This window comes from Chiroxiphia lanceolata, chromosome 5 (assembly GCF_009829145.1).
Source record: "Chiroxiphia lanceolata isolate bChiLan1 chromosome 5, bChiLan1.pri, whole genome shotgun sequence".
Classification (NCBI taxonomy): Eukaryota; Metazoa; Chordata; class Aves; order Passeriformes; family Pipridae; genus Chiroxiphia; species Chiroxiphia lanceolata.
Genome location: NC_045641.1, coordinates 60,004,475 through 60,032,303, shown reverse-complemented (window position 1 = coordinate 60,032,303; position 27,829 = coordinate 60,004,475). Strand labels below are relative to the sequence as shown.

The following is a 27,829-nucleotide window of genomic DNA, read 5'->3' as shown; positions in this document are numbered from 1 at the left end:
GCAGTGCACTTGATGCTTATCCACTGTAGAAAACTATTTTTATAAAACAGTCTGAAAAGAATTTGCTGCCAATCAGCATTTCAAACTTCTCTGCATAGATCAAAGGCAGTCATCTGGAGCTCTGACTAGTGGTAAACCTGGATGAAACTTCACCTCAGACATCCTGAAGAATCCATCTTTGGTTATTCTTATATTGATATATACAGTGACAACAAGGTGATTAGGACTAAAAACTCCAAAAAGCTACTCTCCGGTCACTCAAGTCTTTATATAAAATCACAATATCTTTTTTTCTGAGATACTTCCTGGTTCACAATGGCAACACCAACCATGTGAAGATGTATGATCTTGATTGTCTTCAGTGGTATGTTCTGATTCAATCTCTCAGCGAGTTATAGGCTTTTGTGGTCCGGGTGTTGACGAAATCCGCCTTCTTAAAGTCAGCCTTTGGAATGAAAGAAACAGAAGAATCCATTATCTCCAGTGCTGATTCTGCAAGGAAAGGGTGGGTTCAGCTGTCTAAAAGCTAGATATGGAGCCATGGTAGGGGTCTAGGCAGAATCCTCTACAGTCACAGTCACATTTCCATTTAGTCTAAGACAAGTCAGATGAATAATTGGAGTTGCTTAACTCTCTCCACTGACTGTACCAGAAGCCTGTTCTTCTAGCTCAGCTCTACAGACTCTGAGCTCTTAGGTGACTAATGCCAGCTGAGATTAACATTATCAGAACAAACAGTACAGGGCAATGCCAAAATTACTCAGGACTTTATCCATCCCATTGGATCAAGTAATTTCTGTTGATTATTAGCCTGACTTGTCAAAAATATCAAGGCATTAGGTGGTCTGCAGTTTTCAGTGCCATACCTGGTATCTCTAGGGGACCTGATTTGCACAGGAACAACAAGTAATCTGAGTTTTGAAACTCAGATCTGACAAATGTGTCTTATAGGCATACCTAAACTACCAGTGACTTCAGAAAATTCATACCATATTGCTGTACAGTAAAGTCAGGAATGTAGTTGTAAAAAACCAGGGACAACAAAATGTAGTTAAGAATTTATATGGGTACAGTACCCTCATTCCTGAGCACAGATTGCTGGCTTGTGGGGAAGTAAACTACTGAGTGTGATGCAACACTGTTAAAGTATACTATGTTAAGTAACTTTCTTAGAGCAAATTTCAACAGAAAATCTACAAAAAGAAACAGCCAACTAATAAATGCTGAAGGTTACCTTGAGAACATGGAATAGTTTTAGGTTACAGGGAATTTTAGGTGACAATTATGAACAGCAAACAAACAAGGACTGAAAACAGTTTGAAATGCAGGGTGAAGGTAGGTAGGTTGAATTCAACTCAGCTGTCTACTGAAAAAGTGGTCACAGAACTTCAGGGGAAAGAAAAAAAGGAAACTGGTTTGTTGTCTGACTCATGCTGGTCATTTCTTGTTTGATTTTGACTATGGCAGTAAATATTTGCCAACACCTTTCCCAGGCCCTAGCTTTTTGCCTACACGTGGGCTACCAGATCCCACAAATAAGGAGAATAAAACTGCTCTGGTTTCAAAGCAGGAAGCTGCCTCGCCCTGCCTTTGCTTTTGCTGGCACTTTACACCCTCTGTGCCAGGTTGGTTCAGTCAGTGATACTATGCATCACTTCTCACCATCTGACACTTCTGACAGGCAGCAGCAACAGTTTTCATAAACTTTGGCAGTGGATTTAAAACCACAGAGGGAGGGAACATGAATGCAGATGAGCAAAAATTAAGGCCATGTGTTACTTAGGCAGCATAAGTAATAGGAAAATCAAATTCAGAGACCACTTGAAATCCTATTGATTATTAAATGTGTGGAATTGCTAAGGGCCCCAGAGGACAAATGAGAGAGTTCTAGGTCCGAAAGGACAGATTATGTGTTGTTGTTCTAACCCGGATCTTACCTTTTTGTAAGCGTTGTGGAGATCAGTATGTGACCACAGGGAGTAGAGGAGGACTGAAGCAGCCCTACTAGCTTTGCTGAACATGTTACTGCAATTTTGCAAAAAGAATGATAAAATATATTTCAATTTCCATGTCATAATCCCAGTGCACGTACAGACTTCAGCAAATGTAACCTCGTAGCATTTGTCCTGTCTCTTTGCTCCTAAATGCTGCTTTCCTATTCTTTAGGTATAGTAGCATGTTTCATGCCATCCTGATTACTGAAACAAATGAAAGTACTTTGTAGGCTACATTTTAGAGCAGCTCTCAAACTATTAATTTTCAGTTGAGGAAAATACACTCAGCATAACAAGCATCCGAAAGAATCTTTCCAGTAGGTAAAATCTCTGGTTAGTTAAACAGGATTTAAACTACTTGGGGCCTCATTAAGCCTCCTTTATTGAGATTAATTTCCTCTTTCATTTTGTAAAGAGAGAGGAAGGCAAACAGCATCATTATTCATATTCTTAAAGCATTAATTATCTTTTGAGTAAATATTGATTGCATATGATTACATATTAAAGAATGATTAAATTTTGAATCTATTCTCTAAAATGCTACCTTATAAATTATTTTTAAGTACAGGCCTGTAAGTTTTATAAAATGTATCCATGCACTCCACTAAAGATTATCAGGATGGGAAAGACAGAAAACTTTTTGGGTACAGATAAGATCTGATGGCCAGTCACTATATGTACCAGAACATAGATAATGTTGTGCAGTTATCTTCTGAGGAGTTACTTAAAATTCTGGAACACGGTCAATATAGCTGAGGATGAAACAGTTGCAAGAGATGTTTCCGTATCTCCCAACATGTGCAATTCTATTCACATCGCTTGTTTAAGCTGTCCTGTACCTTGAGATGAAGTGTTTTTTCTCCTCAGGGGGTAGAGAGGTTGCAGCTTCTTTCTTGCCCAGGAAAAGAAGGAAGAGGGTAAGACTTCTCGACCACCTTACCTGTCATTCATGCTGATGGCAATAATCTTTGGCAGCCCATCAGCACTCAGGAGAAGCCGTGCATTGTGCGAGCTGCTCTGCGTCAGATTGAACAGGGTGTAGCAGACGGACGCTGTGGTTTCACAGGCAGTGTCAGACCCTGGGACAGACTCGGGAAGTACTGAGACCAAATCAGGCAAAACTTCTCTAGCTACAGGTTGGAAGAGAGACAAGCAATTCCATTACCAACAGGTGCAGGTTTATGTAGGGGTCCTACCTTTTTCCTGCCATTCTCACCTAGCAGGGTGTTGTGTGCTCCCTCAACAGTCATGGTTTTGTACCTGCATTACATCCCCACAATTTGCGGTAGGCTGCATCCACACTAACTCAGACACTATGCAATTTGCCTCATACACAATACATTAATGCCTCGTGTGCTGTAGTGAGGTCACCAGGCATGTGCCAGCAGCAGGCTGCCCCTTCCCAGCGAATCCTTTGTGTCCTAGAGGTAATCAGGGGAATAGTGATGCACAGCAAACTGAGAAAGGGTGACTGCAGCACAACTTTCTGAACCAGTGTGTAAGTTGTTTATTTAAGAATAACATCATATTCTGAAGTCCATCCCTACTAAAGAAACACCTCATCATTTTGACCAGACAGTTCATTCCTTCAGATGGGTGACAAGGTTCGTGCATCAGGCAAAACAATTATGTCAGACATGATAGTCCATTTTTTTCTCCATTAGTAAAACAAGAAAGGCAATTTTCAGAAAGCTTGATCAATTTAGACACGTATCTAGAAAACAGTATGGCTTTCCAAATGTGCTTTGAACAAAGTTTTTTTAGGAATTTGGCCTGAATTCACATATGTTTTCAGTCAATCACAAAGAATACATTTTCATGGAGAAAAGGTTTGCCTGAAATTCCCCCAGTTCTCTCTACTATAGGTGAAGTTAGAAAATGACTGCGACTGTGCAAGATGAAGCTTCTGTCTCCAAAGCTTTGTGCTATTCTATCCCACACTCTTTCATAAATTATTTTTTCTGATGAAATCGCAGCTTCTCGTCAGTTTAATTTCTATTCTGTCTGGGGGATTCACTACTTGTAATTTTTAACACCACATGGATTATCCCTTTGAAATCAGCTCAACAACATGTTATAATATTTTCATTAATAGGGAATGTTCTCTAAGGATTAAACAGTGCCCAGGAGACTGTTCAGCAGAATTCTGGAGGTTAATCTGCCCCATGAACCATCTGTATGCCTGTAATTTCCCCTTTTCCTCTGGTGGGAGCACAAAAGAGGACAACAAATTATGTGAATTCATTTTGTCCTATCACTAGGAAAAAATTTCAAATACACATTAAATTGAAATGAGAATACTCAGAATAGAAACGGCTTCTATTTAGAAACAAGATCCTTTAAAAAGACTGAATTATTTTTTCTGTAGCATTTTCTATCTTCCATTCTGAAAGACATTTTGCAGGAAAACTGTGTGAGCTGCAAGCTTCCAAAGTTTTGTGTCTAAATAGAAGGAAATATGACCTTTGCTAGAAGAATTAGAGATGCACTGTGATTTCTAGCAAAGCATTACATAGCTGTGGCAGCACAGAAGCTGGCACTCACCTTCCTTTACCCTATTTTAAGCAGAAGAAAAACTCCCTCTCCAAATCTGCATAGATTTTACTTCCATTGTGTACTTTTAAAAATAGCACCAATGGAAGTACCTGATGAGGAATACACAATATAGAGAAAACTTGAGGTTAAAGTCCTCCTTAGGCAAAACTCTTTATTTTAAACCCCGCAAAATGGCTGCAAGTATCTGGTGTAAAGATCTACTCAACTCACATGGATCAGGGGTTTTTTTGGGCATTTCTTTTTTTTTTTTTTTAGGAAGGAAACTTGAATGAAAAGAGAGCAGAGAGTGCCCGAGAGACAATGCCGGTCTTTGCTCACCTATATCGTTTTGCAGAGAGGTGTTGCGAGACAAGTTCCTGAGCAGTGACACTGCTGTCTTCTTTACTGCAGGGTGACTTACATGCAGCATAGTTCGGATGCTTGGAAGGCCATTTGCCTTTTGAACAACAGTCCGGGCCACCGCGAACGGCATCTGTTAAAGGGCACGTGGCAATACTGTGTCATTACCGTGATTGTACGGCCTCATAAAAACCCCCACACAGGGGGTTCTCTACAGTTAAGCATGTTTAAAATAGTTTAAATTCAGAGCTACAATGGAAAAGGAAAGTTTTGAGCCCTCTTTCTCCCACGTGCTCTTTGGTCAGTTCCTCAGAGTCATTATCTTCTTCACAAAAGTGATCTGCTGCTGTGTCAGAGCCTTCCGCTCCCCGCGGCAGTACGTTCCACAAAATGACTTTTTTGGTGCTTCTAACATCTGCTCATCCCTCCCATTGTGCAATGAATTAGCAAATTCCACACATGGAGATGTGCACAGAGTGAGAAGAAGCAGGACCTGTGTTTGCCAAGCAAGAAAACACTACAAAGCTGGTTGTGACTTTCCCTTCAATGTTCTTCAATTTCCTTGAAGATGTCAGCGAGGCAGCGTTATTTGAGCTCAGGGCAGTGGGCACGTTGCACTGCAGCCCTGAACCCTATGAGTTCACATTAAGAACTAAATGATCAGAAAAATATAATGCTGACTTACTGGTCCGGTGCCAGCTGTGAGGTTCTGAAGAGCTCCCAGGGATGCTTCCTGGGTGTAGTTTCTGGTGCTCTTCGCTATTAAGGAGAGATATATCCTAATCAGTGTAGAATGCCAGAGCGATTCAACACCTTTGGGATTGCTCTTTTCCTCAGGTAGAGGGGTGTCCTGGTGCTTCTAAACATGTAAACAGATCATGTTTTTAGAAACAGCAACCTTATATGACTTAATGCATCACAAGCTAAACTAGCCATTTTGTAACTCTCTATGACCAGATTGTTTGCAGATTGTCAAGCCGTGAGCTCATATAATAACGTGTAAAATTTCAGTATTTAATGATATTGGCCACTCAATCCAAAAAAAAAAAAGGCGATAGGTATGGGGGAAGCTGTTACTCATCTCTCAGCAACTGATGTTAGGGGCTGAGACCAAGGAGAAACAGAAATGGACAGCTAGATGTACTGTGGATGGAGCAGGAGAAGGCACAACACACTCCAGCAAAACCAAGGGATGGGGAACGGTTATCAATCTTTTTTATGTTGCTTTTGCCATCCCCTAGTACTGTTTTCCCTCCAACTATTCCCAGTTGTTAGAATATTAGTGATCTGTACCACATGGCATTGAAAAGAAGAGGTCCTGAGATAGCCCAAACCCCAGCAAGTCATGGAAGTGGCAAGTCATTCTGTGCTGGTTTCACTGGCGAAAAAACCACCACAACACCCACTCACTAGTAGGGCACTTGCACAATTGCTGTACATGGCACAGATACGACTTAGATCCATCACCAAGTAGCAGTATGCCCCAGCTAATGGAACAGTGCTTTTTATATGTCAGTGTCACCAGCAGCAGCTGGAAGAGATAATTGGTGTCAAGTAGGACTATCAATAACTTTGCATTTTTGGGGCAAGTAAGTGTCATGCTATTGGACACATCAATAACAGACTGTTAGGTAGATTACAGTCTTATTCTCCAGAGGTTACTACAAGTGATTAACCAATTGAGATGTAACTAAATACGCACTTTACCTCTTTTACTTTTCTGCTCCGTGTTCCAAAACAGCCTGGTGTTTTATCATTGCTAGAAATATTTCTTCTTTGTATATATATGCTCTGGGCATAGCTCTCAGGGAGCTCTATCTCTAGCTGGTAGGAAAGATTGTGAAGAATGCACACACAGTTTTCTGTCGCCTAAAATAACAAAAGAACAGAAATTGAAAGATTTGGCATGCATTGAAGGGACATGTATAGACATGGGAAGAGCTTTCATTTTTGGATCTTCAACAACTAACTGCAGAGCTTCTAATGCCTTATGGAAGAGCTGGGCTTCATGCCAGTGATCCACAAGACTGCATTTACGCTGATAAATTAAACATGCCCTGGGATGTTCCTGAGCACTGAGGCCAGCTGGCACACAGGGCTTGCATTCAGAGTGGGGTGCATGCCTGCTGGAAATGGTCCTGGGACATTATAATTCCTGAATTGTGCCTGGGAAGTGTTTGGGCGAGTGCTATTTGACATAGACCAGAAGTGTGCCAAGAAATGTTTAAGAGCTTAAGAGTAAAGATGATCATGTACAAACCCTGCTGTAGCATCAGCAAAAGGAAAGCTTTGTATCTTTCCCAAGGAGGAAGTTTTTTTTCTGTGCTAGAATGCCTTTTTAAATAAGATGTTCCTTTCTGAACACAGCTAAGGTCAGGTATACAATTTCTGAGTGATGAGTCTATGGCAAATGGCTTTATTACCAGCTCCTCCTTTTTTCAAGGTAAAAAAGGAATAAGTGGTTTTAAGACAGAATGCAACAAGGAGCTATTGGCACAAGTGCAATGTGCTGGATTCTCCCTGAAGCTAATGGCACTGAATACAAGGAGATGCTCAAGCAACTAATCCTAGAATAGAGCTGTAAATGTGCAGTAATTACCACTACATGGCACAAGTTACAGCAGGCACACTAGAAGTGCCTCGCAGGCTTCAGATAACTTTGTCATAAGGGAAGGTTGGTCTTCTCACCCAACTTCACCCAGCTAAAAGACAAGCATCTAGTCTAGGCTGTGTTCAGGGTTCACCTGCAGTCAGTGGTGGGAGGAAGAGAATGAGATAAACTGGCGTCTGGAGGTGCCCGTGTCCCTGTAGTTACTGGCTTAGGTGGCAAGTATAACTTCTAAAAAACACTTAGGAAAATTAATTCCATTCTAAATGATGCAAGCTCCTTAATTACACTGCCACCCAAAGGGATTTAGGTTCTTCATTTCCTAAGGGGTATTTAGCATTAAATATACAGGTGAGTAACCAGATTAATTTTTTAAGCTTCTAGTGAGCTAGCTCCCTGAGGCAACTGAAAAGGTAACATCTGACTCTTTTGTGTCTTAGTATCTCTGACAGCTGTGACTTTATCTCACTTTTTAAAAAAAACACAGAATTTTCTACCTTTCTCTCTAGTGATTCCAAAAATGCTTTCCCAGTGCTAAGGTACTATTCTTTTAGATAGCAGGATAAAAATACTTCAAAAAGCTTCTTACTGGACTTTCGCCTTTGGTGGCAATTTTAAAAGCCCTGGAAACAAGTTTGGCAGCTACATCACAACAGTTTCTGAACACTGATTTCTAAACAACAACAACAACAACAAATAATCACTTAGCAATTTCCCCCAGGAAAACACTTTTCATCTCGAAGAGTACCTTGTCATTAGGTTCATGGTCTGCAATAGCTCCTTGGATATAATACACAAGAGAATCAATCAAGCCATTACATTCTCTCATCTTTTTCCTTCCTTCTGGGCCGGCAGAGCTCATGTTTCTGTGCAGGAAGGAATATGTTGGGGAGAAGAGATTTAGTCAAAGATATTTTTTTGTGCTACTCTGACAAACTTTTCCAGCTAAATCTTAAAATCACTGAAGTTAAGGTTGACTGCTTCCTTTCTTCAGGGCTGTAAGACAATCTGAGCCTCTTCTAAACAAAACTTTCACTTCAGCATACTCCCAGATAAAAGAAAACACTCCAGGAAAACAAACCATGTGTTTGGATAGATAAGATCTGACTCCAATTTTCATCTCAAAGTTGAATTAAATCTTTTTAAACAAACCCGAACAAAAAAATCTGGACTTTTTTTCATTATTCCATTTTAAGTTATATTTTTTAGTATTTAGGATGGTGCCTATGTCAAAATAACAGAGGAACAATAGCTGTAAAAATTTCCATGCACAGAAATGTCCTTTAGCAATTTACCTACACCAAACCAGTTCTTGATCCAAGATAACTCATCAACAGGCGCTTGTTCTGAGAGCTTTAGCAACATCTCTACATTAACATGTGAAGAAAACCGATGTCACTTACAGGGCTACATTCACATGGCAGTTCAGGTGCATGTGGAAATGCTCCAGGGGGAAATGCTATTGGGTAGGAAGGGATTTGAATGCAGCCAGACTGGTAGGCTGGAGCAGCAGCCTGGCCCCACTGCTGGGCAAGAGGCTGTGGGGATGAATGGTGAGGCGGCTGCCAGAGCAGCAGTGGGAGACAGGGAAGAGGAGAAAGCTGTACTGTGCTCAGCTGATTCCCAGCTTCCCAGAGAAGCTGCTGGCATCTAAGCAGGTAAAAGCTGAAGCCAGCAGAAGCTGCTCAGTCCGAGAGGGAAATGCCAGATGTCTTCTGCAGATGCCTCGTGCTGTGCTACCACAGTAGCTCAGACACTGCTCTGCAGGTTTTCTGCCTCCTCCACACCCAAAAGAAGGCACTGTTTGCCTGGCTTTCAAGTAACAGCTTCTGTGCTTTGTGGGAACCCAAGTGCACCTTGGAAATGAATTACAAAAGTGATTTAAAAACTCTTGAAAAACCAAACACATGCTTGCTGCTTGAAGCTTGGCTCTAAATAAGATACTGATTTCCAGGGAAGTAACAACACATTCTGTTGTGTAATTACTTTCACAACTCAACAAGGTCTGAATTATGGAATGCTGGAATTATAAACCTAGGCCTCATTATTTTGGACTCCTGCAGCTCCGCTGGCCATTCCAGCTTCTTTGTTTGAAACAGCATTAAATATAACCCAACCTTAGGATCCATCAAAACTGCAGAGGGACATGTTTCTTTAGATAATTTCAGGTTACTTATTTTGCATGCTTACTTTACCCACCAGAAATCATAGTGTTTATACTTTTAGTAATGACAAAGCCAGTAAGGTACAGCTTTAAACTTTCCTGTGGCTTATGACTGCAAAATGAATGTAGCGTTTTATATATTGTCATTTCACTTCTACTGTTTTTTCCCCCCTGGAAAGTACATGCTCAGATTAAATACTAATGCACTGTAATTATAATTTAACTTTAGGTCATAATGTTAACAATGTCTCTCTCTATCTATGAGTTAGTTTATTCTCTCATGAAATTATGTATCACAGAATCAATATTCAGATTTCTCAATATGGCCTACTATAGACATCACTTTGCAATTTAATTTTACCTATATATGTCACATTTGAGGCATGTCACCCATTCATATGTTTATGGTTATGCTGACAGAAATGTACATGTTATAGCCCTTCTAGCACATAGCAAAAATAGTTCCTGAGGCACACAGACTAAAAATACTGTTAAAGATAAGTGTGGAATTTCCCTCACCGAAGACACTTCAGCTGATGCAGTATTTAGTTTTGTCCCAGTACATCATTCTAAAACCCCCTGAACTTTTTACAACTGATCATGCTGAATGCTTGTGTAAGGAGTGGCTATGCCCTGGACTTACTGCCTTAGCATGAATATAGTGAAGGAAACAGCTTTTACACCTCAGGAGGTGGAGAAGAATATGAACTGAGGGCACTGTCCTGTTCCTCAAAGGAAATTAATTACCAGACTCTGTTTCATTAAGAAGCTGATGCTCAGCTGTTCATCCAGCAGTAGATATCAGTGCATCTCTGTGTACATGTCTGTACACACATGGCCACTCCATTCTCCACCTTTCCCTGTTTCCTTATCACCACAACGTGGGCCAGGAAGGGAAGAGTTCCTGCTCTCCCACTCACCCAAATACAGCTGTAACCACCTTACTCTAAATAGGGTCAGAGAAGAGCATTTCAGCCAAAACCTCAGTTGATAGCTTCAGTTTGTTTGCTAATTGAAGCTTGAGAAATTCCAGGAAATAAAAATATGATTAGAAAAAAATTTTTTTTTTAAACAATGGTAACATTTTACTTAGAAAATTTCCAAACTGACTTGGCTTCCCAAGGTTTGAGGTTCCTGACAACTGGAACAGCTCCTTCTGAGCTCAGGAGCTGGACTTTATTATAGTGGAATTGCTGGAGGCCCTGAAATACTCAGTGCTTGGGCAATTGCCATAGTTGGGCTGGAAGGTTGGAAACCTTCAAGTCTGCCGTGCAAGTTTGTTTTATTTGCATTTTATCAAAAGTGCTCTGATATAAACAGATCCGTGAAGCAAGGATCCGTGAAGCAGCTGGAGTAAAAATCAAGAGTCTTCTCACAGAAAAGCTCTTCTGCTACCCAATTTGTGATATTTCAACCCTGCATTGGTATTCAAGGGCTGGGACAGTGCAGCATGAGGAGAATACAGCCTTAGGGAGATTGGTGCTTGCAGGGATGGTCTCTTTAAATGACTCAGAACTTACACTTTGGCATCACCTAACTATCAAAAATCTCTGACTTCTGGCATGCTCAAATGTGGTAATCCTGGTGACATGCTCAAACTACACCACGTGCTAATGTGGATGCATTTTGTCTACCTATGTGTCTCATTTATCTCATCTTACATTTGCTGCTTCTGTTCTCTCTTGCACTCACACATGGTGCAACCATATCTGTAATCAAAATAGCTGTTTGCTCATGTTCTTGTGGTATTTGGGGAGGATCAGCTAATTCCCTACTGGGAAATATAATTTTGATCCAGAGATGTGAGGTAAATACAAAGAAATGTGACATAGTAAAATCAAGCATGACTTTGAAAGAAACAGAATGATGGTAATATATGTTCCATTAGCTTGCAAATGGCACCAAATGAAAGGGATACTCCCTTTAAGCCAACACTGAGTCATACACTGACTGTTGGAAAAGGTTTTTGAACTGCTGTGAATGATCCATAGAACTGATAAGAAGAGGGATTTTGCTCCAGGGACTCATTCAATTACCAGACAACGATTTCCTGGAGTAGTTTGGGAAATTCTATTCTCTACATGCCTTACACAGTTCAAAAATCCATCAAGGAGGGAAAGGTATCTAGGATCTACTCAGTAACCAGAGGCGCCAAGCTGCAAGATGCTTGCTGGAAATAACAAAATTCCTTTCAGGAATTGGGGGAGCAGATAAACTGAAGAGGAGGCAAGAGAAGATAAGAATGGATGGAAATAAACTTCAAGGAGTAGCAATGCTATGCAAGAGGCCTTGGTTCAAAGACTTGTTATCATCAGTCATTTGTTTTACGTTCTCTCTTAGAAGCTTCCATTACAAGTTTGAGCTGCCATCACACTTTTCAACACACGGTGAGAGCTTTGGCTTCCCTTCTCTCTGGAGCAAATGGAAGAAGATGTTTATGCAGCCTCTTGGTCTAAAGTGTAATGATACTACTTCCTCCAAATACAGCTTTACACTGTCCTTGTGGGTCACTGTGCAATTCAAAACAAAAGCTGAAACAAGAGCTGGGATAGACAAAGTGTCAAAAATAATAATGAAAAAGGAAGCATTACTTTTATTTAACTGGTTGGGGAACCAGTAACAGAGAGGACAGCTGACTTTTCTGGAGATAGTTGTCTAGAAAGTTTTGAAGAATTAGAATACAAAGGGGCACCAGATGCTTCAGTTCGAGAGCAATTAAACAGGAGGGCTCTGCGATGAAGTACAGCAGTTGTGACTCCGAGCTCCAACACTTAAATGAAATGTTTTGCAGGAGGAAATGTGATGACTAAACATAAATTCGGGGAAGTTCAGCATTGTAGAACTTTTGGGAACAGGTTTTCAAGATAAAAATGGAACAAGATCATGTCTGTAATACTCCTGTAGATAGGAGGTTTTTTGTTGTTTTTTTTACCTGTTCAGCTTATTGTCAGGCAACCAGTGAAGTCTGTTCATTTGGCTTACTCTGCCTGTTCAGGACACAGTGCTTTTTATCATATTTCACAACTGAACAATACTATTTCTTATTCTAACTGCTAGTGCGGAATTCTGTGGTGTACGCAGCTTCTTTTTAATATGTTAAGTTTTGTAACCTGCAATTTCTGTGAAGCTTTGCTTCTGATATGGTTTTAAGACAAAACACAGACCTAGAGAAAGGGATTAACAAATCCTTCTAACGTCAGACTTCCTTATCAGTGACTGCAAACACTGACACAGGCAGCCAAGATTCAGGACTCCACAATATTTCTGGCAATAACCGTTTAGCAGGACAGGGATTGGTCTGCTCAGTCACTCATTCCAGTGTTTGAAAGTATCTGCAATATCATCTCCTCGTGAACTTTTGTCAAGGAGGATGAAGAGAGCTGTGATTTATGAGTTGGTAACTGTGTGGCACAGTGCATACGCCCACACCAGATGCCAGTGTCAGATTTGGACTGTGGGTGTCCCTTTCAGTCCATAGGTGTATGTAAATTTTTGAAAATAAGTTCTGGCATTCTCCTATAGCTAAGTACTGTACTATGCATAATGTATTGCACTTCAAAGTACTATTTTTAACCTGTAATAGAAGCTGCAGGCTATAGACTTTATCAGCATGCACAACAAACGTGTTAGTATTACAAAAGGGAAGACTAATTACAGATTTATATTCTGGCAAATAAATATACTCTTCAAACATCTTCATTAGCAACATCATTCCCTCAGTGCACAGTTTTATTACTTTGTGTATGCTCTTTTTTTAGTTTTCAGCATTTATTCATGCAGAGATTAATTTTTAATTAATACATAAGGAAGGAATACTTCTAGTGACCTAATCTGGGAGGGGCATCCATTTCCAATAAAGAGATGCAAACTGATTAATCTTAAAAATCTCAGATATTTGGCCTGTACAAATATGATAAGCCTCATTAAAAACTCTTCTGTGCCAGAAACTAATTCTGTGCTGCAATCCTGCAGATCTCCTTTACCTGGGAATTTTTGAGCCCTTCTTGTCCTAATTATAATTTTCAGTGTTGAAGCTCTTAAAAATGAGGACTAGAATATGGACATCATATCTATAAGATGGGGAATTCATCTTTGAGCACCTAGATAAGGGCAGTTTAACAGAGTTTTCATTAAACCTGCAGAGCTCACTGCAGCTCTGGACCAGCCCCAAGCACCGACTTTTCTGTACAGAGTAAGGTAAGCCCAGAATCTAATTTAAAAGAACTCAGCTACTGTTATGCCTTATTTGTCACATAACAACTTGTATCAAGCTGCTGAAACAATCTCAGACAAAGCAATACAGAGCTAAACCTGAGAATGATCCTTTGTCCACATCGGCTGGCTCATAAGGAAGAGACAGTTCCAGAGTCCAAATGTAGGACAGGAGCAGCCAATTGTTTCTGTGTAAATGCATCCTGGGCTAAGCAATATGAAAAAAGACAACCTCTTCATTTCCTAAACACCACCAGCGTTAGCTAGAGAGATTTTATTATGGGTGGTTAACGTTTCTTTTTATCTGCTTTTGAGCCATCATAGTAAATAGAAGTTAATTATTACTTAGAGATCAACTTAATTAGTAGCTAGTGGGCTGACAGGAGTTCCTACAGGAAAAGGTGCCTTATTGTTGAGTATTTTGTATAGCTAACAATTCATCTGTCTTCTGAAACCACATGAGTCACGTACAGAACTGTTTACACAGTAAAAATTAATGTCATATATATACAACTACAATGCTATAGGACACGTTAGCATAGCAGGAATGTGTGAGGCAAAACTGGGCAGCTTCCCAAGCCTCTAAATTTCAAACTTAATTCCTTGTACTATACTAGAAGGTGTGTAAAACTCAGGCCATGCCTTTGCACTTGTACTTTACTCCTCTAAGCAGCTCAAACTGCCCTTTCATGCATATTTGAAATGTGTAAACAAAAGACGTGCATCTCTGATGCTCATGAGTGTACTTAACGTGCAGTGACTTTGAACTCCCAAACACAAGGAGCCCCAGTTCTATAGGCTGTTATTTTTAATGGTGTTTTTATTGAAGATGTGATTTTTATCCTTCAGCCATTTAGGGGTGTGTTCACTGAGGCCTTTGGTGTTTCTCTGTAGTAACTGCTACTGTGTTCATGAGCCTATTAGCTGATTGCAGTAGTAAATACACAGCTTTAAATCTATTCATCCACTCCATGGCTGCAACTTGCTTGAACTTGTGCAAAAGGTTGGACAGGACTTATCATGGTTTAACGAATGGCTTTTCCTTAATTTAAATAACTTTCTAGTCAGTTTAAGTATAGATTATGATATGTCAAAGTAAGCATCTTTGGCAGCAGCTGAAAACTGAAGACTTTTATGTGCTTCTAGGTACCATGTCTCTTTTCCAAGTCATCTGTTTAGATGAGAAGGGATCATGGCCTGAGAGGAACTCTGTGCATTTATCCAAAGGGTCCTTGGAGATGCTAATGAATGTAACTATTAGTCATGGTTTATAGGTAGAGCAGAAAAAAACACAGACTTGGCCATTGCTGAGCATGTCCTGCTCACTACTCAAAGGACTGCTCCCGTGCCTGGTAGCATTTAGCAGGTATTGCAGCAGCTGAGCAGAACATACTCAGCAGAAATGTCAGAAAATAGTGGTCTCATTAATAACCAATAATGCTGTAGATGAGGATAACTTTCTCAGTCTCTTGAAAGAAAATTTCAGTTACACAGGCACTTCAATTGTCCCACCAAAGATCTATCATACCAGAACTAATAATTCAAATATGTTAGTCTTTTGGTAGTCCGAATGGCACCTACAGGGCTATACAACAGTAAAGTGCATCAAAATTAAAAACAAGAAAAAAAAAATAAGTGTGCAGGCCTGTTTTATCATCACTATTGCTTTGGGTAGTTGTAGATTGAGTGCTCACCTCAAGCATCCTGTGGCATTGTAGAAGATATCAGGGTCAGGTAAAACACTTGACTTTGGGTAATCTCGATCTGGCCAGCCTGAGTATGGGATGAGGACAGCTTCAGTCAACGTCTGCAGGGCTTCTCTAATCAACAGGTGCTTCAGCTGGTCATTAGAGGACAAATTCCACAACAAACCTGTAATATCCAAAATAAAATCAGAGAGGCAAAAAGACACCACTGCAGTTTGAAAGACTTAATCTCAAAGTCCTTGAAGTTAAAGGGTGAAGAATGACACTTGATATCCTGAAGAGAAGCAGAATGGGTTGATAAGTGTTCACCAGGCCTGATCTGAGGACAGGGAAATGGGGCAAAAAAGGGGGCACAGTTATCCATGTGACTGAAGTAAAATCTCTGCACAGTCAGTCTGATGCCCAACCATGAAGTGCAGTTTCTCATGGCTCTGCATTGCTCATATGCAGCAATCATCTTCTCCATTACCAAAGTAGCACAAGCTAAACAGAGATAACAACACCAGCATCAGTGATCATCCTCCACAGTTCCAGGGAGGAGCTTGTCCATTCTGGATGCCAGGCAGAACTAGTTGCACTTCCAAGTACCAAGTAAAGATCAATGAGTGGGAGAATAAACTCGCATGCAAAAGGGATTGCGATGGGAAGTACAGAGATTGAGTTCACAGGTTGCTGGAAATCTGCTGGAAGACAGGAGATGCCCATTACCAAGTTTCTCTAACACTTGATAGCAAAATTTCTCATAAGAGGGAAAGCTGTTAAACACTGGTTGGCCGTTACTGTCCAGACATTAGTCACTAAGCAAATCATTAAGTAATGCTACAAACCTTGTCTATTCACCATCTCCAAAACAAATCTTAAATATGATCTTGCATAACTTACTAGGTTTGCTTATGTTCTATTCCAACAGATGACAATTCTTTTTAAAGTACTCTTCCCCTGGAAAACAACACGTATTTCTGCTTTTCACTACAAAGACATTCATTGTTTCCTCAGCCTGCTGCTCTAAGTTTCACAGACCTCCTTCTCCACACACACAGGCAGAGTATTAGTGAATGTTCCTTTCATCAATTCACAACAAAAAATGCTTCTTTTATATCTCCTTACACTTTGAATTTAATTTCAAGTATTGTGAGAAATAATAAAACCAAAACAAGCCAGCCAAAAGCAGCCCATTCCTTCTTTTGGGATCAGCTCTTCAACCTCTGAATTAAAGGATAAAAGGAAGAATGTATTTTCCTGAAGGAAAACAAGGTTTATGGGAAATCAGATAAGCAGTCCAAAGAGCATTGGTAAAAGAAGCAGGTTAAGATAGAATGGCAAAAATGCAAGGAACGGCACAAGGACAGAATACAATTTCAAAAAGAACAAATTCATTTTTAATTACAGATGGATACCTAGAATAGAATTGTCAGAACAGAATTTGAGATGTTGCTTACACTGTTTATTTTCTGACAAAAATCCTACCTTTACCCATAGGCACTGTATCACTGGGCTGAGAAGGATTCTCTCAGTGGCATTCTGGGTGTGGATGAATTTGTTCACATTAGAAAATGTCTTTAGGAGTGGACTCTTTCCTTGCACCTATGCTTAATGTAGTCATAGGAGCATAGTTTTTCCTTAGATGGTTATTTGGAAAAATGGGTGGGGTCTGCTTTTAAATTTATATTTCTTTTAATGACAGTTCTGCTTGTGCTGTAATCTTCCCTGCAGGAAAAATTTCCTTTCATTTCTTGTATTTATGCTTCATGATAACAAGATCAAGAGGTTAGCTACTCCCTGGAGGCTCATCTGGCTTACCTTCAAAAGCTAATATTTTTTTTTTTCCCATGCCACAGCCATTTTACTTTCTGTTCCTCAGTATGCTCTCCAAATACTATAAAATTCAATTCCTGTCTTGGCTCTTGTGTTGTCACCAAGTGACATCCTCTCCTACTACTTATGAGTAACCTCATTCCTTTCCTAAGAGACTTTTAAGTAGCTTGTCAAAAAGTCAAGAAGTCAAAAAAAGGACAAAGCCTATGTTTCCTTTACTTTACTTGTATCAATGATTTCATGAAGTCAATTCAGTCAGTGTGATCTTGAGGAGGACTCGTTCACCCTATGAAGAGGCCATATAAGTACAGAAATTGCAGAGAAACCAGGCAGCTATTTTCTGCACAGGGGCCTTAATTAAGCTGGTCCACAGCAGCTCTCAAACCACTTTCATAGGCATAAAGCCACTTTGGGGGGGGTTGTGGTTTGGTGCTTTTTGTGTGTTCTCCTGGGATACACAGAGCGTGAGGCAGCACACAGCACTTGCTGTAATCAGCATTTTTCTCCATACACTTTGATTGCTTTCAATCTTTTCAAAGGACAATTCAAGTCACACTGCATGACTGTGCTCAGTCTGCATGACTGTGCTCAGTCTGTATTCCTCAGGTCTTGAAGAAAATACAGGCCATCAAAGTATTCTTTGAGAACATATGATGTAATATGGCTTAATGTTAGACAAGTGCTTGTCTGTATTAACACTGCCAGTACTAATAAGCCAGCAATCTTAAAAATAAACTTTTAAGGCTGATATTTACTTATGCCATGTAATTTTCCGAGAGGCAATGAAATACAGTATGAGAAAACTTCTGTGTCTCTGAGTTTTAACTTCCTTCTCTCCAACAACTTCCTTATCTTCATATACTTTTGTCAGGTGGAGTGCTTTGGTACCATGCTTGCTACACAGCAACAGAAACAAAAAGCTTCCCTCTGCTGAGCTTAGATATCTTTAATAAAGAGTATTGCATGCTTTCAATCCTTGGCCAGGAGTCTTTCACCACAGCTCAATGAGGGATTATCAGGCACCAAGCTGATTTTACTCATCTTTTATGGGGAAAGACATTCAGCTAAAAATCATATCACACATTTGGAAGTCCCTAATTTACAGTCAAAGTAGGCAAGTAATATGTATGATGTGGAAAGACAAATGGACTTATGCTGACTGGGTGGAAGGCCAAATTTTCCACATTAATCTTTTCCCAGAAGTGTTACAACCCTGCAGAGAGATTGCATGCATAGCTGTGATATTCCACTAGTCCTGCAAGAAGCCAAAGGCAATGCAAGAGGAGAAACAAAGCTTGTAGGTGATCCATCAGTCAGACAGGGAAACTGTTGTTCAGCAGAATTTAACTATTTTGTTAGAAAGGCAGTCAAAGGTTTGCATTATCCTTGGAAGAGCCTTGGGTTGCAGCCCTTCTCAGGCTATGCAGTAAATCTGACAGGACAGTAATTCCAGTACTGTCTGACAGGACAGTAATTCCTAGATATCACTGTACATGCCAAGATCATCTGGAAGCAATGACCCAAGTTAGCATACTTATAACACTGACTCTCTATCTCCTGTCTGCAGCTCACTCCTTGCCTGTCTGGGAGAAAAGCTGGCCAGAAGCAAAGCTAATATTCTCATAGAAATTCATTCATCCAGACTGCCCTTTGCCCTGTAGGCTCCTTGCAGCTTATTAAGGAGATGAAGAATTGTTCAAGTGATGGCAAAAAGTATGCCCTAGTGCCATTTTCACAAAGGGACTCAGCGTACTTCCTCCTAACTGCACATTTGGTCTTGAACAAAGCAAGAAATACTTCTCTTGGCGTATTTTTAAAGCCATCCTTTGCAAGAGAGAGGCACGAAAGCATATCACAATATTTTGCTTTACACAAGCTAGTTCATCTTGCTTGATATTGCTTAAATATTTTGTTGGTGTCTTCTTTGTTTTGTAAGTAAATATTCATGTTCAACGACAGGGGTAATTGCAGAATGAAGATGAGCCTTCATCCAATTCCACATTGAAGGGGAAGAAAGTACCATTCACAGTATCCATGTGAGCTATCCTGCACAGTCAACAGTTTTGTCAGAAACGATGAAATTGCTAGCAAGGAAAGAGCATTGGCTTTCTGGCCACTGTACCACCATCTTCACTGCTTGCCTCACTGATTTGTAACAGCACAGAGAGATAACACACTATACAATAAGTTACTAAGTGACCCAGTTGTGCAACTGATGAGTGTGAAAACCTTTAAGACATTTTAATGTTGCAGAGCTGTAGAACTGAGCCAAAAGAACCAACAATACAAAGCTTTGTTCTCCAGCTTAGGGAGCAGAGTATTTAAAATACTTAAAAGAATGCAGAATTACAGAAGGTCTCGACATGTCCTTGCTTCAAGGCAGGGCTGCTTGACACCTTCTGTATCTTTTCAAGCACAGTTCTCTTAATAGCTTTTGTTCTTGGTATCTTTAAAGTTCACTTGAAATAAACCTCCATTCATTTATTCATAATGTTTTCCATTTATAAAATATAAGCCTGCTCTTCCTTTGCATGCCAACAAGAATGAATGTGGGTCACAAGCAGACGAATTCCAACAGACACATTATGGCTACACAGGACTGCAGGGATGAGGTGGTTGGCACTTCTTAAAGGGCTGCTGCAAAGCCAACAAGGCAGCAACCATAGGTTTCTTTTTGAGTAATGCTGGACTTTTCCTCCCACCATCCCTTCTGCTACACTGAAGTACAACAAGAGGTGTAAAATGGGGTTTCTGATCCAAAGGGCTTTTCCTTCAAATTTGCAATGAGCCCTACTAATTAACAGTTCTTCCTCAAGGTCACTGGAAATAAAAGCATGAGAGCATGAGCCCTGCAAAAACAGAATCCAGAATGTCAGTCACTCCACTGATGATGCTGTGTGATCTTTGCAGTCAAATGGCTGCCTGGGAGGAATTCTCTCCCCTGTACACAAAAAAGAAACATGCTGTTGCTGTGGCAGAGCTTTCTGCTTGTCACAGATCCAAGAAGACAGACTCGTGTGCAAACAAACCACTGTGAGTGGGAGAGCTCAGAGCAGAAATTTGGGGCAGTAGAGTTTGTGGTGAATACAACAACCACTTTCTATCCATGGTACCTGACAGTTCTGGGTGACTGTCTTCAACAAGGAACACCCAGTAGGTGCTGTCAGCATAGAGTCAAATAACAAAGGCTGAATTGCTGTGTAAATAGCAGCAGCATTAATTACAGTCCCAGGCTCCTTAAGGGACCCTCACTTTCTTTTCTGGAATATCTGGGACTTTAAGCTTCCCGCAAACAGACTCACATAATTTCTAAAGGAGCTTTAAGAGGGGAAGTTGCAGTTCCTCATCTCTTCTCATTGACTGAGAGACTGGCCTTGAGTAAGGACCTTGGAATTTTACCCTAAGTAATAGGGTAGACAATAGGTAGAATAGGTGACAATGTTCTTGTATTTAGTCACTAAACACGGGCCTAAGTAAACAATCATGTACCTCTCCCGGAAAGCTTGTGCATTACTTAAAGCACTTCATGCTTGACTGCACTGAAAACACTACCCTACCTGTGATTTGCTTCTTAGTCTCTACATCCCTGGTATGTCGGAGTAGGCGGAGCAAGAGTGGGATCCCCTTCTGCTCTGACACTTCCAGTTTGTTGTCATTGTCCTCAAACACCAAGTTTCTCAGAGCGCCACATGCTGCCCGCTGAATGTCCTCATTCTGAACCTCAAGAAGCTGTAAAAGTTTGGGGATACCACCAAGTGAGAAAACCTGTGAAGGAAACAAAACACAGCAGAGAATAGTTAGATCCTGCAAAAAACAAACTCCACTCTCCCCCTACCCCAGCAAATATTTAAATAGTAGTAGGGACTTCTTTCATTTGCTCCTATTTGAAAGACTCGAAGCACAAATCATTAATCATTTGCACATGCCTGCTAACTTCTGGTCTTTTATATGACTAATAGTTAAAATTAACTAAGGCAGGCATCGTATTTTGATAATGTAAGAGAATGAAACTAAATCTTTTCCAGTTTTGCTGCAGATTTGTACTCTCTGGCAAGACATCTAATCTGTATTTTAGCTTCTATGTTGGTGAAATGGGTATTTGAGATTTCATTCTGAACATTTATAAACTGTTTTGAGATTTCTATATGTAAAACGTTCCTGAGATGCCAAATTTGGTGTTTTTCCTCTCAGCAGCCAGCCTGATGAAAAGACAGTATTTTTTCTCTATTAACTTCTGTGCACTTATCAAATAAGTGACAGTGTATCAAATAAGAACACATTATACTTAGTACTTCTTATCTGTGGCATACTGAGAAAAAATACTAAACTAGTAAAATCTAAACATTGTAAGTCAGCTATCTACTGAACCACCCTCATTTAACAAAGACTACTTTTCAGTGTCTAATTCTTTAGAAAATGAGGTTTTGATCATAAATGAAGACTTTAGAAGATCTTATTTTACCACAGCTGTATGGAAAAGTAAGTTTCCAAGTTCTACATGTTGTGGCAAATGAGGAATCCCAGTGATGTGCCATAAGCAAGCCTTGGCTCATTTAAGAACGAGTTTACTGTGAAAAGTACTTTACATTCATGTACAATTGAGAAAGGCTTCCTCCAGCACCTCAAAATGCCATATGGTTTTGTGGACAAACTCATCCTTGTGTATAATCAACAGCATGTGAAAGACTAAGAAATCTGATACAACTGTTTTGAGCAGTCCAGAGTTTAATGATAAAAAGAATTGAACGCAACTGGCAGGTGTTGGCAACACAAAGAAATGGAACATAACAAAGTCTTTTGCCCTTCATGTAGCAAACTACTCAGCCTGCCAGCCTTTCCTCTGATTCAGCTGTACAAAAGGCACAGTTTCTTGCTACTGCACTGCTGACCTGATTCCCTCTGCAATCATTCTGTAATCATCTCAATGCTAACAGAATGAAACACAGAAATATATATCTTGAGGGAAATGGAGCATAGAGGCACATCAACCTATTTTACTACAGTAGATCAGCCCTTTTGACACTGACACTGTAGTTGGTTGGGGTTTTTTAAACATTTATGCAGACTTTCTGTTGGTAATTTTAATGCATTTATAGCTCTTGTAAAAGAAGTGGTGCTATTTTGACTTAATTTGCAAAGGATAATTAACAAAAGCTATTGACTGGTCCTTCTAAATTTTCATTGGTAGACAGAATTCACCAAAATACTGTAAGAACACCAGTTCACAAGAAAAAGAAAAGCCACTAAACCCACAAACTATCAACTATCAGGGAATAAAGCATTGCAAGACAAAGGCTGAAAGGCTAAAAAGGGGACACAAAACAATGCCAATGTGAACAAGTCTGACAGGCACCAAACAGAAAAGCTCAGCTAGGATATGTGGGATAGACAGGAAAATAGGAGAAGCTTTAGGCTGACTGCTCCAATTAGAACACTTTTACTCATGCACTTGTTTTCCTGGGAAGCTGCCTAAGAGAGGTCTGTATAATAAACCACCTTCAAACACTAAATTCTGAAGCTCTGTCCTCAGTCTGAAGTTAAGGATGCTACTTGTACTGGTGTTTTCTTCCAAAACAGTTTTTGACACACCATAAAGCAAGTTAAAAGGACTGAGTGATGTTTGGCTGTCACCGAATTGGACTGAATGTACATGAATATGGAGTTAAGGCTGAGGTTACATATGAATGATACTGAGCATATTACAAACCAAAGCAGGTGTAACACTGTTTTTCAATAGTTGAAATAAACTATCACCTTGCACATTCATGTACAGAACTGAGAGACATATTTGTGTCCAATAGTGAAAGAAAAGGAAGAAGAGAATATTTTTAATATGTGCTTTCCAAAAACTTGTAAGCGACCTAACAAGTGTCTTGTAAAGGACTTAAAAAATTTGGTTAATCTAAACAATGCAGTCCCAAAGAGCTCTTAACATTTTGGCTAATCCATGCACTGTATTAACATATTTGTGCAGTCCTAGCAAATCCTAAAGATTGGGTAAGTTTGTACTCTACTCCCAGAGTTTTCTTTTCTGGGATGTTTTTGTACTAATGGTGTAAGCGTGCCAGTCAAAAATGAGAGACAAGAGCAATTATAATGACAAAAAGTTCAGAGTCTATTTATAAAGGCTGAAAGAAGTATGTTTTTTTGGCCTGAAAAAGAGCAAATTAAGTGTTTTTTTCACTTCGCAGCCTCAACATTTATCAAAAACCACCCAGACAGGACAGAAACCAATCAAATCAGTTTGAAAAAGGGAGATTTAAGCTATGCTTTTAAAGTTATATCAGGAATAACTGGCAAAGGTAGTAAAGCTCTCTGACTGCCTACAGCAGCTTGTGGAATCCTAATCAATGGGTTGATCTGGAGGTTGGTCCTAAACATCTGTAATTACTGATAGTTTGAGTGAATTTTTACCCTACATTTCTATGTCTCCTATCACAAAATGCTAAAGCCCAAATTTTTGCAAGCATAGACCCAGTCCCGCTCCATGGATTTAAAAGGATCTGCAGCATAAAGCATCAGTATATTTTAGGGAAAATATCTAACATTAGTATCCTATAAGGTTTCTTGGGTGCCTTTTTTCTCTTCATGCTGACATAGTGCCATACAGTACAGAAAGCCATTTTCTCTATCTGACTGTAACTGGCATAAAAATAATTACTTACTTTTCTTCTGGCATCTGCTTTCTGGAAGCACTCGTGCTGTATGAAAGTCACTGCAGCAAGAATCCTAGGTGTGGACTGTGTATTTTCACTCTTCAGTATGTTCACTGCACGCTCCAGTGTCATCTCCACTTCTGGACTCCTTAAAAGTATAGGCAGAGGAAATAAGGTGAAGCAAGAGTGCAGAAAAATTATCTTCGTCATAATACAAGGATTTTTGTATTTTTCAAGTAACTTTAGATTGTCTTAAAACTTTTTTTTTTTCCTTTCCAGTAGCAGAAAGTATTAAAAAAGCTGGGGAAGAGAAAATCATAAATGAAAGTGTGGCAACAATGAGAAGCTCTGGAGAAAGTAAGTCGTGCTTCAAATTATAAAAACCAAATGGAAACATTAGTGGATGTTTTTATCAGTGTTTCCATTAGTTTCCATCCTTTCATCACTGGATGAAGGACAGGATGTGGAAGGAAAGATGAAGGAAGTGGATGAAGATCCAAAGAAGGCTATAACCAAAGTAGAGTGAAGATCATGAAGACACCTTGATGTTTTCCTCAGTAATGTGATGATTGCTTTTTTACATTTGTTTTCATGCCTTCTATCCATTTCTTAGTTCCCAGAATACATATATGCAGGACTGCATTTTTCAAACTATAGAAGTTGTTCTAGTTTGAAATAGATGGGCAAAGCCTTTTTTTCAGAATAAAAATAGCACTCATTAAACTGAGTATGTACATCGACTGTGGGAGGATTAAAAAATAAGCATGGCTATTTTCCTCTCAACTTCCAGCATGTTTGCTTAAATGATGATTGTGTTAGACAACCATATAAAAAAATGGAAAGGGAGGTCACCAGACACATTTTTTCCCAACTAAATGGAACATAAAACAATTCATGGCACATTCAGGTGCATTACCCGTGGGGCAGGTGGTTATGCTCCCCAGACTTTTATTTACTTTTTGTTTCAAGTATGTGCCACCTAGAGAAAAAAAGAAGGGGGGGAGGGGAGGAGGAGGGGAAGTGGACAAGAATATGAGCGTTTTTTTTTTTAAACCAGATAGTTTTGTAATACCAGATCCTCTGCTGCCCAGACAGGGATGAGAGGGCAGTCTGTGAACCCCAGTGAAGCAAGCAGTCATTGGCAATAACTCCCTACTTCAGAGCTACCAGAATGAGAATGATTTACTTGATAATCATCCCAGTAAATGAAACGAAAGTTAGAAATATTAACACAATTACCATTCATGTTAAAATAGGAACCTGGGAAATACATTGGCTTAAATTGAAATTTTATTTTTTTTTTTGATTAACTGAGTAGAAAAATTAAATAATAAACAATGTTCAGGAAAGTGAAACACCAAATGTTTTGATATTGAGAAGAGAAACATTCCTAAAGAGTGTGTTTGTGGACTGCACCCAGTTCTTCAGCTCTGAGACTGGCTCCATACTGGATCTGAAGGAGTGAAAGGGCCTGGAATTCCAGACTTGCCCAGAATAGGCTGCAGGGGAGCAATGCAGACAAACCAGGCAGAAATCAGGTAGGTTTCTCACAGGGAATCTTGCTATAAATGCACTGAAATCCAACTGTTTCCCCCAAAATATTTATGATGTACTCATGAGCTCTGAGACAAAAACAGATTTTGCTGGAATTTTTCTTGCAGCTACACTGTAAATCGACATCTGCTGCTTGGTTTTGCCAAGGCAGAACCAATTAGTATGGCTGTAAGGACAGCAAAGAAATGGAGAATTTTGATTTATTGCACCTGTTGCAAATGAAATTATACACCCATACCCTGAGGTTTCTACCTGCCTTTATATTTCTCTTTGGTATAAATATGTTATTTCTTGTCTTCTCCTCTGAGTTAGTGTTTTGAGCAAATACTCTGTATTTATAGGTGCTGAGGATGGTTGTGCAAGAGAAAGATGAAATGAAGAGGGCAGCGTGTTGAGGATGTCAATGGAGAGGTTAAATCAAAGAGAAATTAGACAGAACTTTGGTTAGTATCTCTAGTGCCTGGCAATGCTTACAGCTTCCAGATTTTCAGAGTTTACTTCAGGCCAGATTTAAAACAAAATAGTTACTAAGTTACTCTAAATTGTAAGTAAGGTGAACTGATCAGAAACCTACTTAAACAATGAGTGACGAAAAAAAGCTAGATCATATTTCTCCTTCTTACTCTCTATAGTGGAACAGAAAAGCAGGCTTTTCAACCTTGGGTTTTAGTCACTTTTCTTAAATCAATAAAGATTTTGTGACCTTGTTATACCTGTGCACATATGAGCATGTCTACCTGACTGCTAGTCACCACAACAATTTTGGAGCCCTTTGCCCAAATTCAGTCACCTGTGAGCAGCAGACATCTCCAATGTATTAAATTGTGAGTCACTTCACTGACTAAGAGCTGAGGAGGACTATAAACATGTGCCTTTCAAGGTCAGAACTGCTGCATGAGCTGATCCCTCATGGGATACCAGAGAATCTATGTGGAAACTCAACCTCAGGATGCCAAGGGTGTCCCAGAGTAGTTAAGGTCCATCAGCAGTGCCTGCCAGGCTGAGATGAACACAGGGACAGCCAGACTGCATTTCAAAGTGCTGGGGGTGTAGATCTGCATTGAGACTGACAGCAGCTCACTGTTCACTGGTTATCCCTTCATGGCTGATACTCCTTCATGCAGCAGGCAAAAATATTTCTCTCCTGTTGCGCACTGCCATACTAGGCTCGTTCTTCATTGGATGAAAATAACATTCCCTAATGTTTTCTCTGGCAGCAATAAAGGGTGCAATACAATCTTTGACCCTCAATGGTATTCATAAAGTTACAGCACCCTAACTCTTGTCAAAATAGAATTTGATGCAATGATTCTATCCTGCCCTCAGAACATTTACAGGCAAACTTAATAGCAATTGGCTGATTGGCACGTGTCGTGACACTGCAGTCAGTCAGTCAGGAAATGGTTGTTAAAAAGAACAATGATTTGACAAGTTGTGACTTCACCTTAATTGCCAGAATATACCATTTTTGAGATATATACATATATAATAATTTTGTGACAGTTCCCAGCACATTTAGAAGCCAGATTCTGTAAGCAGCTGTTTCTCAGACAGCTTTAGGCTGAATCTCTTTCTTTCCTAAGCTCTTCATCATGAGGATGCTTTTAACTGATTCGCTTCACCAGAAGATACACAGGTAACATCTCTATACTTTGATTTTTTCTACTTTTCTTGCATAGCATGAGCTAATTGTTTTACAGAAAGTTTGAAAATTCTTTTATATAAATTTTGAATGCTGTACACAGCTAGTCCACTACTTCTCTTTAACCTTGCACAACTATTTTACATTCTCTTAATTCACCTTAGAAAGCCCAAAATTGTGATTTGCATTAAAAAAAGTATAAATTTCAGGAAAAATTAATTTACTCCAAAGCCAAGCTTATCTTTTTTTTCCCCTTTACGTTACTAAGGGAGTAACAGGTAATATGTCAGATAATGCAGATTTAAAATCAGAGAGAATGGGAAATGACAAGAAATCCGAAAGTGTCTACAAACTTCTTTACCTGAGAAACCTTATCAGAAGAAACTATTGTACTACTGGTGGGATGATGGACTTAAGTGAAATACCTCTGACTTGACAGTGGTGTATGATGCACAGTAAAATGTTGTCTAGTGTGGTTTAAACAGTAAACTGTGTGGTGGCTAGATGAGGTTGAACCAGAATGTACTACAAACAAAATAGGGCTTCTGCATCCAGTCCTTCCAGTGGTGAGACTCACAAGAGG

General features: G+C 39.7%; 1 protein-coding gene across 1 annotated transcript in view; it reads right to left on the bottom strand.

Moving 5' to 3' along the window:
* Positions 1 to 305: 305 nt before the first annotated feature.
* PKP2 (plakophilin 2) overlaps positions 306 to 27,829 on the bottom strand; it is a 40,314-nt gene continuing 12,790 nt past the window's right edge. Inside the window, exons 4-13 of the mRNA XM_032689364.1 lie at positions 24,060 to 24,198; positions 20,952 to 21,159; positions 15,568 to 15,745; positions 8,246 to 8,363; positions 6,597 to 6,758; positions 5,575 to 5,748; positions 4,869 to 5,022; positions 2,935 to 3,124; positions 1,938 to 2,025; positions 306 to 445 (exon numbers count right to left, since the gene is read on the bottom strand). Of these exons, the coding sequence (XP_032545255.1) occupies positions 377 to 445; positions 1,938 to 2,025; positions 2,935 to 3,124; positions 4,869 to 5,022; positions 5,575 to 5,748; positions 6,597 to 6,758; positions 8,246 to 8,363; positions 15,568 to 15,745; positions 20,952 to 21,159; positions 24,060 to 24,198 (1,480 nt within the window). The 3' untranslated portion in view covers positions 306 to 376. The remainder of the gene's footprint in view (positions 446 to 1,937; positions 2,026 to 2,934; positions 3,125 to 4,868; positions 5,023 to 5,574; positions 5,749 to 6,596; positions 6,759 to 8,245; positions 8,364 to 15,567; positions 15,746 to 20,951; positions 21,160 to 24,059; positions 24,199 to 27,829) is intronic.